A 13,157-nucleotide genomic window follows, 5' to 3' on the forward strand; every position below is an offset into this window, starting at 1 on the left:
CTTAGTCACATAGGTCTTCCTCACTATTTATACTAAACTTCTTGTACATCACAATGATCATCATAACCTTACTGACACATTCTAACATGTAGTAATAATACTAAATAATCAACACTAAATAGTGGGTAACATTCCCCTTCAAGCTGGAGCATAGATATCATATGCTCCTGGCTAGCTATTGTTAGAAGATAATTGATATTTTAGTAATTATGTAGTGCAAGTAGGAGCATTTTTGCCTTTCATGTCTTTTCTTATTAATATATAAGAGGGAAGACCTAGAGCTATATGTATGCTTTAGGAAACTGCCGCCTAACTTTTTCCTCTTTTTCTTATTTTATTATTCTCTGTTTTCCTTCTCTATCTTTACAACGTGGTATCAGAGCATTGAACTCCTCAAAATCTAATTTATCTGAGTTGATCTTGGGCACAATGTTTTACATTTTTTTTTTTCATATCTTTCCCTAATCAGTTCTCAAATATGATTCTCTGTTTGAGCATCGTTTAGGGGCACTCTTCCTCGCAGTTAGGTTGCAGCATCCTTGGTTGGATGCTGTGTGTGTTCGTGGTGGTATGCTGATGTGAAGTCTATTGCACTCTATTTCTAGTGTACTGTTGTTTCTGTTCTGATGTTCCACTGGTTTCGGTGCTGCATGTGTTTGTGATTGATTGCCTGCAATCTTTTATGAGTTTCTGGTTGGTTTTGGTTGGTGCTTGAAGACTCTTTTTCTGTTCTTATTTGCACTCGTTTCTAGTTGCTGCCAGCCATAATTCCTGTTGCTGCTGCCAGGTTTATTAAGTGCATGCGGTGCTTTGTTGTGATCTGTCCTCTTCCGCATGGTCAAGTGATTACTCCTAGATTTATTCTAACAAATTTGTGGTCATAACTGCCTCTTGAAATTCTGTATCTTTGAAATTCTGAAGCGCTGTTCCATGCAGTGTGTGCTGTCAGATTTGCATTGTTGCTGTGTTGTTCATTCCCAATACTAGTTTGTGTTGATTGTAGTGTATTGGGGGTAATTTTGATGGCCTCTGCAGAGTGAGCTTCCGCTGATATCGCTAAGGTTCAGATCATAGTCATCAAATTAGTTGGATCCTGCAACTACATGTTGTGGTCTTAGGTAATGTGTGTGTTAGGATATGAATCCCGCCCAAGATCAAATAACACACATACAAATAACGCACAAGATTTATGTGGTTCGGCCAATTTAGCCTACGTCCACGGGAGAGGAGTAACTTCACTATATAATATATATATATATATATGGGTATACAGTGAAGGAGGAGGAGGATTACGACACACTCAACTCACTTACCTTAATACACACTCACAGTGCACTCACAATTATTGTATATTCACTCTCACTCTCTATATTTTCACAACGGAGGGGAAGTACTCCTTTTATAGGAGAGAAGGAAGAGATCACTGCAGCCCAATCCCGTCCAAAAATGTCACCATCAATTTTCCTTCTTTTTCAAAGAGGTGGATGGAGATTGCTGCACCAAACAGCAGCCCATTCTGACCACCGAATTGCAGCCAATTTTGACATTGACTTCCTTTTCCATGTGAGGCATGCCCAACACCAGCTGACCACCATGTGCAGCAAGTGTTCTTGCCTCCTTTTATTAAATGAGATGCGCCCAACAGTGTGTACAATGCAAAAGATAAGTCCAGGTATCTGCTGCATTGCCCTTGGTCTCCATACCCCAAAGATGATAAATATTGGATGAAAGAGAATGACTTATTGCTTGTGTGGTTGTGGAATAGCATGGAACCACATATTGCTGCAGACGTGATATTTCATAGAACAATGAAGGCCATATGGGATATAAAAAACAAAAACGTGTTTTTGAACTATATAAGAAAATTTCAAATATGACCAAGGAGGTAAATCCATTAAGCAAGTATTGTAGCACTTCGAAGGGTATGTGGGGGGAACTCAGCATCTATCAACTAGTTAGTTTTGACATTGAGATGATTAAAGGGACAATGGGCAGAGTTCTTGGCCTTGTGTTGAGTCCTGAGCTCAAATTATTGTCAATGAATCCATATCGTCCACGAGTGAAGCATATGCTAGAATCTAACAGATCACTGAAGTGGCTTTTGCTCCTTTTCTGAAGCTTCTTCTTGTGATAGTTCAGCTTGGTTAGTACTACTCCTAACTATGGTTAGGGAAGTGTTGGAGGGTAGGATGGGGTAGATGGCGATCACGATAGAGGTAGTGCATTGGGATGAGTAGTTGGTTGTGACAATTCTCGCATTTTCACATATTGTGGCAAAAACAATATCATTGTTGGATCTCAATGGGAAATCAACGTGGGCCAATAAGTCTCTTGACTATAGGCACTTGAGGTGCACCTGGCCAATACACTAGGTAAGTACGTCATCTACTGTGTTTTGGGAGGGGTATAACAATATTGTCTGCATGGTTCAACTCATTTGTTTACATCTAGTGTTATTATGGGTCATTAAGGTACAATTCGGCTTCTTGCCTCATCATCCTCACACTGGTATATTGATTTTGGTGCCTCCTCTCTTTATGGCACATAGTCTTAATTTATTTCATTCCTTGAAATTCACACTTATGGAAACCTCAAGTATCAATGTCTTGACATATTTTAGATATTGACACCTACTTGAAACTCCTCAACATGTATCCAACACGTGTCAGAAATTAAATAATTTATTTTTATTAGAAGAGATAGGCTATTTTAGTAATTATGTAGTGTAGGTAGGGGTGTTTTTGTCTTTCACGCTTTTTAATTATTAATATATAAAAGGGCAGATATGGAGCTGAATGTAACTCCAGGAATCTGCCGCCTCCTTTCTTTTTCTTTCTTCTTATTTTCTTCCCTTCTTCTCTTCTTTTCTTTTGCTTACCTCCATCCTAACTGTAGAAATCCTGAGGACTATTAGAAATCCTGAGAATAATGGGTCAATGATACTAGAGATTGTATACGGATTTCTAGCCTAATACTTGGGCAGATTTCATGCTCCTATTTTAGGCAATTCTTTCCTTGTTGATATACGGTTTGTATTATTTATAGAGAGTTGTGATTATACAAAATTAATTCAAGAAATACAAAAATCATTCATTTTAATTACATGGTATCAGAGCTAGGAGATTAAACCTAGCTATCAATGGCAGAAACTGCCGACCAAAGTAGAGGTTCGATGACCTCTGAATCTCACGAGGGTGAGAACGAAGCTATCTCCACCATGGGCTCAACAAGACTCGACAACTCGTCCTTCCAACTCACGGTGGAGAAGATGAATGGCAAGAATTTTCGAGAATGGGCACAATCGATCAAACTTGTGATCGATGGAAAGGGAAAGTTGGGATTTCTTACCAGCGAGACACGGAGACCTACCCCAACTGAAGCTGCCACCCTTCAGAAATGGAAATCGGAGAACTCTATGGTCACGGCATGGCTGCTGAACTCCATGAAGCCGTCGATCAGGAGGACTTATCTCTTCTGGCCATCGGTAAAGGAAGTCTGGGATGTCGTCCGTAAGACCTACTTCGACGCCGAGAACTCCTCCCAAATCTTCGAGCTTAAGACGCGACTATGGCAGATGAAGCAGGGAGAAACGGATGTTATGGATTACTATATGGAGATGATTGCTCTTTGGCAGGAACTCGATCCAAGTTTTGAAGAAGAGTGGGAATGCTCGGGAGATAGTGTTCAATATAAAAAATGCCTTGAAAATGAACGGGTGTTTAAGTTTCTTGCTGGTTTAAATCGGGTCCTTGATGATGTCCGTGGAAGAATTATGGGTCGTCCTCCCTTACCATCAACACGCAAAGTTTTCTTAGAAAGTGAGACGAGAAGAAAGTAGGCGTAAGGTGATGCTAATGGAGACAGTCTCTACTGACCATACTGGACAAAAAATGTCTGCCTTGGTGTCTCGAGGGACTCTTCTAGGATCTAGTCCAAGACAACAGAAGGGACGCCCTTGGTGTGAACACTGTCGAAAAACTGGCCACACTAAGGAGACATGTTGGGAGATACACAAGAAACCAGCTGACTAGAAGCCACGGAAAGGCAACAAAAATCAGGGCTACCAAGCCACGATTGATAATCAATACGAGAGACCTCAAGGGGAGAAAAGAAGTAATAGTTCCAATTCAAGCGGTGCATTTAACTTTGAGTAGTTGGAACAACTCTACAAAATGTTCTCTACCTTTCAAACTTCGGGTTCTTTAGCCCAAGGAGGTAATTTTTTGCAAGCCTTGAGTATAACCTCTAGATCCAAAACTCCTTGGATTATTGATTCTGGTGCTTCTGACCACATGACCGATGCCTATCATCTTTTATCTTCATATTCATCCTGTGCGAGAAATTTGAAAGTTAAAATTGCAGATGGATCATTTTTGTCTGTCGCAAGCAGAGGGAATATCCGACTCTCTGACTCCATTACACTGGAGTCCATTCTTCATGTTCCTAATTTATCCCACAGCTTACTATCCATTAGCTAGTTAACTAAGAATTCCAATTGTTCTGCTAAATTTCTTCCCTCTCATTATGTTTTTCAGGACCTATCATTAGGGAAGACGATTGGTAGTGCTAAGGAGTGTGAGGGACTCTACTACTTTGAGGAGGCTAATTTGAATGAACAACGTCAAATTGCTATCTGTGATTCTGCATCTGTTCCTAAGGATAGTGATATTTTGTTATGGCATTTTAGAATGGGTCATCCCAATTTCCAGTATTTGAGACAATTATTTCCTTCCATTTGTTCGAATAAAATATCATTTGATTTTCAATGTGTAATTTGTGAAATTGCAAAACACCAACGTACTTCTTTCCGAAAGTCCAAATACAAACCAAACTCACCATTTACTATGATTCACGGTGATGCATGGGGCCCGTCTAGCACTCTCAATCGTAACCACGCAAAATGGTTTGTTACTTTTATTGATGACTACACTTGTATTTGTTGGGTCTACTTGTTAAAAGACAAAACTTAAGTACTTTCTATGTTTATCAATTTTCATTCCATGATTCAAACACAATTTCACACAAAAATTCAAATTATGCATACAAATAATGGCACAAAATATTTTAATCGTATTTTGGGAAATTATCTCCAAGAACATGGAATAATTCATCAAAGTTCCTATGTCGACACCCCCCAACAAGATGGGGTTGCCAAACGAAAAAACAAACATATTTTTTGAAGTAGCTTGTGCATTGCTGTTTACTACCAATCTGCCAAAAATGTTTTGGGGTGATACCATTCTCACAGCTACATATCTCATTAATAGAATGCCTAGTCAAGTTCTCTCTTTTGCCTCACCTCTTCAAAAATTCCAGGCATTTTTTCCAAACTCTCTTCTTTGCTCAAATCTCTCTCTCAAAGTGTTTGGTTGTACTGCTTTTGTCCATATACATCATCGACATAAACTGGATCCACGCGCCCTCAAGTGTGTCTTTCTTGGCTATTCTCCTACCCAAAAGGGGTTCAAATGTTATGATCCTGCAACAAAAAAGGTATTCGTTAGTCTTGATGTTACTTTCTTTAAAACTACTCTTTACTTACAAAAGTCTTCGCTGCAAAGGGAGACTTTTGAGTAATAAAGAAGCTCAAGTTTTGGACTTCAATACCTTTATTATTGAATCTGAGCGTGTCCCAAACACTGAACCTGTCCCAAACATTGAGCCTGTCTTGAAAAGTGCTTCTAATCTTCCAAATACAGAAAAAAACTTGAATTCAAGGGGAGATGCAAGAAAACAATATAACAAGGAGATACTTGTCTACTCAAGAAAGCAAAAATTAAAGGACACAGAGAATCTCATACTTGAGGCACCAAAAGAGTCGAAACCGGTAATAGATCCAAGCAACCATGAGTCTTCATCCTCTCCTGATCAGGTAATGTCTTCAAGTAATATTGAGTCCTCCTTTGATAAACCTCTACAGGCTGATCTCAATTTACCCATTGCTCTCAGAAAACAAACTCGGTCATGTACTCTCCATCCCATTTCCAAATTCATGTCTTATAATACTTTGTCTATAGGGTGTCTTGCTTTTACCTCTAATTTTGACAGGATAAAAATTCCAAAGAATATTCAGGAAGCCCTTGAGATCCCTGAATGGAGAGAGGTAGTTATGGAGGAAATGCAGGCCTTGGAAAAAATGGAACGTGGGATGTGATGAATCTACTCAGAGGGAAGAAACTAGTGGGCTGCAAATAGGTGTTTACTGTGAAATCCAAAGCTGATGGGACAGTGGAACGGTACAAAGCCCGCCTTGTTGCCAAAGGGTTTACTCAAACCTATGACATTAACTACACAGAGACTTTTGCACCCGTGGCAAAATTGAATACCGTCCGAGTTCTCCTAGCCTTGGCAGCCAACTTGGATTGGCCATTCGAGCAACTTGACATCAAGAATGCTTTTCTAAATGGTGAATTAGAAGAAGAAGTCTTCGTGATGATGCCACCAGGCTTTTGTAAAAGGGGTGAAGAAAACAGAGTATGCAAACTCAAAAAGTCCCTATATGGACTCAAATCGTCTCCAAGAGCCTGGTTCGATAGATTTACAAAGGTGATTAGGAGCCAAGGATATCGCCAAGGACAATCAGACCATACTATATATTCTTTCGGTTGTTTGAAAATGCGAAGAATACAATTCTTATTGTATATGTCAATGACATCATCCTAACTGGAGACAACATAGCAAAGATGGACAAGTTGAAGAAAGTCTTGGCCACTGAGTTTGAGGTAAAAGATTTGGGACAAATGCAGTATTTTTTGGGGATGGAAGTTGCTAGATCAAAGAAGGGAATCAGTGTTTCTCAGAAGAAGTATGTCCTAGACTTCTAACTGAAATCAGCATGCTTGGGTGCAAACCAAGTGATACCCCAATTGAAGTAGGAAAAAGAAGAGAAGACATTGGAAAACCTGTTGAACGAGAAAGGTATTAGAGATTAGTTGGCAAACTAATTTACATATCACACACTAGACCCGACATCGCATTTGCAGTAAGTGTGGTGAGTCAACACATGCATTCACCAAGGGAAAGTCACCTAGAAGCAGTGTACAGGATTCTTAGATATCTCAAGGGATCTTCGGGCTAAGGACTATTCTTCAAAAAATGTGAAAGCAAAAATGGAAGTCTTCAAAAATTCTAATTGGGTAGGGTCAGCAGAAGATAGAAGGTCCACTTCCGGGTACTACACCTTTGTATGGGGAAACTTGGTGACTTGGAGAAGCAAAAAATAGAACGTTGTGGCCATAAGTAGTGCTGAAGTAGAGTTTAGAGCAGTGGCGCAGGGGATATGTGAATGACTGTGGTTATGGAAACTCTTGGAGGAGTGGCATGTCACGGTAAAGTTCCCTATCAAACTCTACTGTGATAACTAAGCAGCCATTAACATCTCTCTCAATCCATTTCAGCATGATAGGACCAAACATGTAGAAGTGAACGGACACTTTATCAAGGAAAAGGTTGAAGAAGGAACCATTTGCATGACTTATGTTCCTACCAAAGAACAAACAGCCGACATCTTCAGCAAAGGACTACCTCGACAAAGTTTTGAAGTACAAGTTGGATATGGTCAACATTTATGATCCAACTTGAGGGGGAGTGTAGAAATCCCTAGTATGATTAGAAATCCTGAGAATAATGGGTCAATGATACTAGAGATTGTATAGGGATTTCTAGCCTAATACTTGGGAAGATTTCATGCTCCTATTTTAGGCAATTCTTTCTTTGTTGATATACGGTTTGTATTATTTATAGAGAGTTGTGATTGTACAAAATTAATTCAAGAAATACAGAAATCATTCATTTTGATTACACTAACTTTACAACATGGTATTAGAGCATTAATTTCCTCAAAATCTGATTTTTCTGAGTTTTTCTACTTGACATTCTGTTTTTCGTTTTCGTTCTTGTCTTCCCTTCATTAGCTCTCAAATCTGATTTTATGATTGGTTTGAGAGTCGTTTAAGGTCACCTTTCATCTTGGTTTCCCTATGCAGCACCACTGGCAGGATGTTGTGTATGTTCATGGTGATTTGCTGCTGTCCCCTCTTTATCGTGTATCCAAAAAACATCCATGTTCTCTGTTGTGCTTCATGTCTTTGGGTGCTCTTGTTTTGTTCATGTTCCATATATTGGTTAGGAAAAATTCTCTCCTCATGCTGTTAAATGTGTCTTTGTTGGTTGCTTTAGAACTCAGAAAGGATATAGATGTTATGATCCCCGTAGTCGCAAGAAATATGTTAGTGTACATGTTACCTTTTTTTTTGGGGACATCTTATTTCTCTAGTGCTGGGTTCTCATTGGATGAATGCATTTTGACTCCACCAATGATTTCTGGCTCCCCCTCATGCATTGATCCTCCAATTCCTACCCTTATCCCTCTAGAGAAAAATCTTGATCCTCCTTTAGATCCACCAATTATTGACCCAAAGAAACAATTGAGGGTTTATAAGCAATGGAAAATAGGCACAAACATCGCTACCACTATGCAGCTATCTCTCTTGTCCTCTGTTGTTTCGAATTTTGGTTGTGGATATCCATCCCAATGTGATTTGGATTTGTCGATTGCACAATGGAAAGGTACTCAAACATGTACTCAACAGTTATTAATTACTTATCTTTTTGCTCATTTTGTTTCAGTTCAACACCTTCCTAGGCAACTTGTCAATGACCTTTGTCTCTATCCCTTCTTTGCATGCTGAAGTAGTTGCTAACCCTAGGTGGAAGCATGCAATGGATGTAGAAATGGATGCCTTGGCCATCGGGGGGACATGGGATTTGGTAGATTTTCCTCCTGGCAAGGAGTTGGTTAGGTGTCGTTGGGTATACACCATCAAATATATTTCTAATGGCTTTATTGAATGTCTTAAGGCTTGATTGGCTACCAAAGGGTACACTCAAACATATGTTATTGAATATTTTGAGATCTCTCTTGTTTCTAGACTCAATTCTGTTTGTGTACTGATCTCATTGGTAGTTGATTTTGATTGGCCCTTATTACCTTATACCAATTAGATGTGTAGAATGCCTTCTTGTATGGAGATCTACAGGAAGTGGTATACATGGAGCAACCTCCTGGGTATGTTGCTTAGGTGGAGGATGGTAAGGTATGTAGGTTGCATGAGGCCATTTACGATTTTAAGCAGTCTCCTTGAGCTTGGTTTGACAAATTTAATGAACTAGTCTCTGTATTGGTTTTATTCGGTGCTAATCTAGTAATTTGTTCTTTGTTCGCCAAACAAGACAGTGTGGTACTTCTAGTAGTTTATACTGATGACATCATCATCACTGGCAGTGACCAAAGTGGGATGTAGATGTCAAACAATGTCTTCAAAAAAAATTCCAAATCAAGGACTTAGGTACTCTACGTTTGGTGTTGACATTGTACAATGTAAAAAAGGGTTGAATCTATCTCTACAAAAATATACCTTGGACTTGCAAAGTGAGACTGGCATCTAAGGAGCTAAACTAGTTGATACTTCTATATCCTAATGTGAAGCTGCCTAGGGATGTTGGACTGGACTTTGAAGATAAATATCAATATAGGTAGTTGTTGGCAAGTTGATCTACCTGATTGTCACTAGACTACACTAGGATGTTGTTTGTAGGATTCTAAGGGATCTCAAAGGTTCTCTTGGTAGAGTTTTGATAATGGAAACAGTGAGATCGTAGGATACTCTAATGCATATTAGGCTAGCTCAATTGATGTCTACTACTGGATATTGTACATTTGTGGGAGGTAATCTTGTTACTTGGCGTAGCAAGAAGCAAACAACTGTAGCTAGATCTAGTATCGAAGCACAATACGGAGCTATGACTCATACTATGAGTGAGCTCATGTGGTTGAAGTCTCTTATGTCAGATATGGGATTCTTCATTAAGAAGCCCATAGATATGTTTTGTGATAATCAAGCTACCATTTATATTGCTAGCAACCTAGTGTTTCATGAGAGGATAAAGCACATTGAAGTTGACTGTCATCTTGTGAGGGATGCTGTGTTGAAGAAGGTTGTAAGGACTCCATTTGTGAAATCTATGGATTAGTTAGGTGATGTTTTCACGAAGGCTTTAAGTCTGCCTCATCTAGTGGTTGTAACAAGCTAGGGTTAGGTGATTTTTATACACCTCTAGCTTTAGGGGACAATCAGAAGAAATAGGCTATTTTAGTAATTATGTGGTTTAAGTAGGGGTATTTTTGACTTTCAAGATTTTAATTTTAATATATATTAAAGGGCAGACCTAGAGCTGAACGTAATTCTAGGAAATTGCCACTTCCTCCTTATTCTTCTTTATATTAATTAATTAATTAACATATCTCTGCCGTGTCATGTCCTCATTTTTCTTGAAATTATTGGAGCACCATGTCTATAATGTGTCGTATCCATGTCTTGTGTCAGTATTTGCACTTCGTAGGTTACACTGATTACTAGTTGTGCAAGTTCTTTTCATTTCCTTTTGTTTTTCTTCCTTTGTGTTATATATGGCTAAACTTCTTTTGAACGTAATTAATTAGCCAATTAACTAAATCGCGTAATTGTTCTGTTATCACCTTTCTTTCTCATTGTGTTATTCACGATCTCCACATGAAGAAGAGTATTGGTGGAGGGCTGGAGAAGGATGAAATTTACTATTTTGATGGTGGTGGTGGTAGATCCAATACTTGTCATACAATTTCTTTGATTTCCACCCATGGTGTTTCTTTAGATCAATGGCATGGTTATTGGGTCATCCATCGCTTCAAAAATTGCAAGTTTTTTCCATGTTCTAGTCTATTTCTCATTTTGAGTATTTGGCGTGTTAAATATTGTTAGTTTACCACTTTACCTAAACTCTTAAGCTATTAGGTTGTGGGCCAACAATTTATATCAAGCCTTAACACTCCCTCCACACGTGTAGCCTGACAACATGTGGAGGGATAAACACGTGATAAATTATACCTATGATTGGGAATACAATAATTTTTTAAACACCACATAACAAATGTGAGCAACAAGACTAGAACCCAGACCTCCTGGTAACCAACTCTAATACCATGTTAGATTACCACTTTATCTAAAAGTTTAAGCTATTAGGTTTTGGGCCAATAATATATATCAAGCCTTAACAATTGTGAAAGCATATTAGAACATTTTTTCCTTTTAGAGTTGAGTCTTGTAGTGATTCATTGTTTTCTTATTTGGGGTCCATGTGGAATCAAGAATTTGACTAATCATCAATATTTTGTTCCATTTGTGGATGATTTTTCATGTATGACTTGGATCTATCTATTGAGATATAGGTATGAATTTCTTAATGTATGTACTCAATTCTACAAGAAAATAAAAACTAAATTTGAAATTATTATTCAAATTTTTCCATCTAATAATGGACTTGAGTTGTTCAAAATGAGATTTTATTTGTGCTTGGCTGAAAGGATAATTCATCAAACATCATGTGGGCATACTCCTCAACAAAACAGAGTAGTTGAATGGAAAAATAAAAATTTTCTTGACATCATGGCCTTAAATTTCCCTAAAATTCTTGAAATTTTTGTTAAGATTTCTATTCATCATCCTCAAAATCAAAATGGCGTCAATTTCTGTTTTACAAAAATTTCCACATTGTAATCTTGAACTTAAATTTGATGAAATTTTAAACATTGAATGAAATTTTCTTGAAATTTCAATTGGACACAAAACTCTAATTGGAATTTCTCTTTCGATTTATCAAAAAAAAAAAATGCAACTGAAGATTATTATAAGAAGGATATGAATTATATATTTTAGGCTTTTGAAATTATATGAAAAACTGAGGTTAGATAATAACATACAACATTTATTTGACCTTTTATGTCTAAACTATTTATATTTAAGAAGTGATATTTAACTAATTCATGAATATTATTTTAATTAATTGAATATGTTAAATATGATTTTTTTTTTTTTTATAGCAAGAAGAATGGTATTAACAGATTAATAATGTACAACCAGGAGAGTAGGACATCTTAGCAAAGTCTGGAAAAAAACCAGACAAAAAACCAAGAAAAAAAAAATGAAAAACAACAAGATCAAATAAAAATCAGCACAATCTAACAATCCAACAAATACCGCCAATCATGCTGAATATCTGAAATCTTATCTCCTTCAAATTTCCATGACCCACGCACAAAAAAAGAAGCCAAATAATGAATATTCTCCCAAACCAGCAAATATGACAATTTCTTTTATTGAAAAAATACGTGCATTGCACTCCATCCACTACCCCCAAAATACTGCAAAGAAAAGAACATTTCCAGAGTGCTGCCCTTTCCTTTTCCCTGCCAAACTGACAAAAGAAACTGCCTCAAAGTCCTCCACTGCATCCGGACACACCCACCATTTGCTGAAAAAATGAAATAACTTATTCCATGCCCTCCAAGCAAAATCACAATGTATAAAAAGATGTGAAGCATATTTTGAACAGTTAAAACAAATTATACACACATCTAGAGAGAGAGCCTTCAAAGGTCTCTTGATCTGCAATAAGTCATTGGTATTAATCAAGCACAATAAACCAGATAAAAGCCTTGATTTTAGAGTGGACTTTGGCCTTCCAAATGGATTTAGAGAGAGGAAAATAAGAGTTAGAGCTAGTCAGAAGTTCATAAAAAGATTTGCAAGAGTAAGTCCCCAAAGGATCCAAAGACCAAGACTGACTATCCTCCAAAGAACTTGACAGTTATTCAAAAAGACTAGTAAAGAAGATAACCCTATCATTCAATGAAGTTCAGAAGTGAAAACCCCACCCTGGATCAACAACAAAAAAGGAAATGGGCCAGGATCCTAAGCTCAAGTGAAAGAGGTGAAGAAATGTGGTGGACAAAACTAAATTCCCCAACCAAATATCCTTTTAAGAAGCGGATATTACAACCCTTACCCAACTAGGATTTAGTATGGGGATTTATATTGTACCTTATGGGGGAGTTATCATTTGTACTGTTTTACCTTGAGAGATAAAAAATTCCTTCTCTTATTGTTTTTCTCTTTAAATACTCTTATTTGTTTTAAAATTTTATGATGAGTACAGTTTCATTGTGGTTGTAATGCAAATTTTCTGTAATATGCAGATGCTCACCGCCAACGCATAGTTAATTGGATTAATGCCACAGGTGGTACTTCCTCTGCTTTTGATGTCACAACAAAGGTATTTCT

General features: G+C 37.7%; 1 protein-coding gene across 2 annotated transcripts in view; it reads left to right on the top strand.

Annotated features, from left to right (window-relative positions):
- The window catches only part of LOC131166996 (uncharacterized), a 102,397-nt gene that overhangs the window by 54,812 nt on the left and 34,428 nt on the right, over positions 1–13,157 (top strand). For both annotated transcript variants that reach the window (XM_058125719.1, XM_058125714.1), the window contains one exon: positions 13,073–13,149. In XM_058125719.1, coding sequence (XP_057981702.1) covers positions 13,073–13,149 — 77 coding nt within the window. The remainder of the gene's footprint in view (positions 1–13,072; positions 13,150–13,157) is intronic.

The sequence above is a fragment of the Malania oleifera genome, chromosome 1, assembly GCF_029873635.1.
Source record: "Malania oleifera isolate guangnan ecotype guangnan chromosome 1, ASM2987363v1, whole genome shotgun sequence".
Lineage (NCBI taxonomy): Eukaryota > Viridiplantae > Streptophyta > Magnoliopsida > Santalales > Ximeniaceae > Malania > Malania oleifera.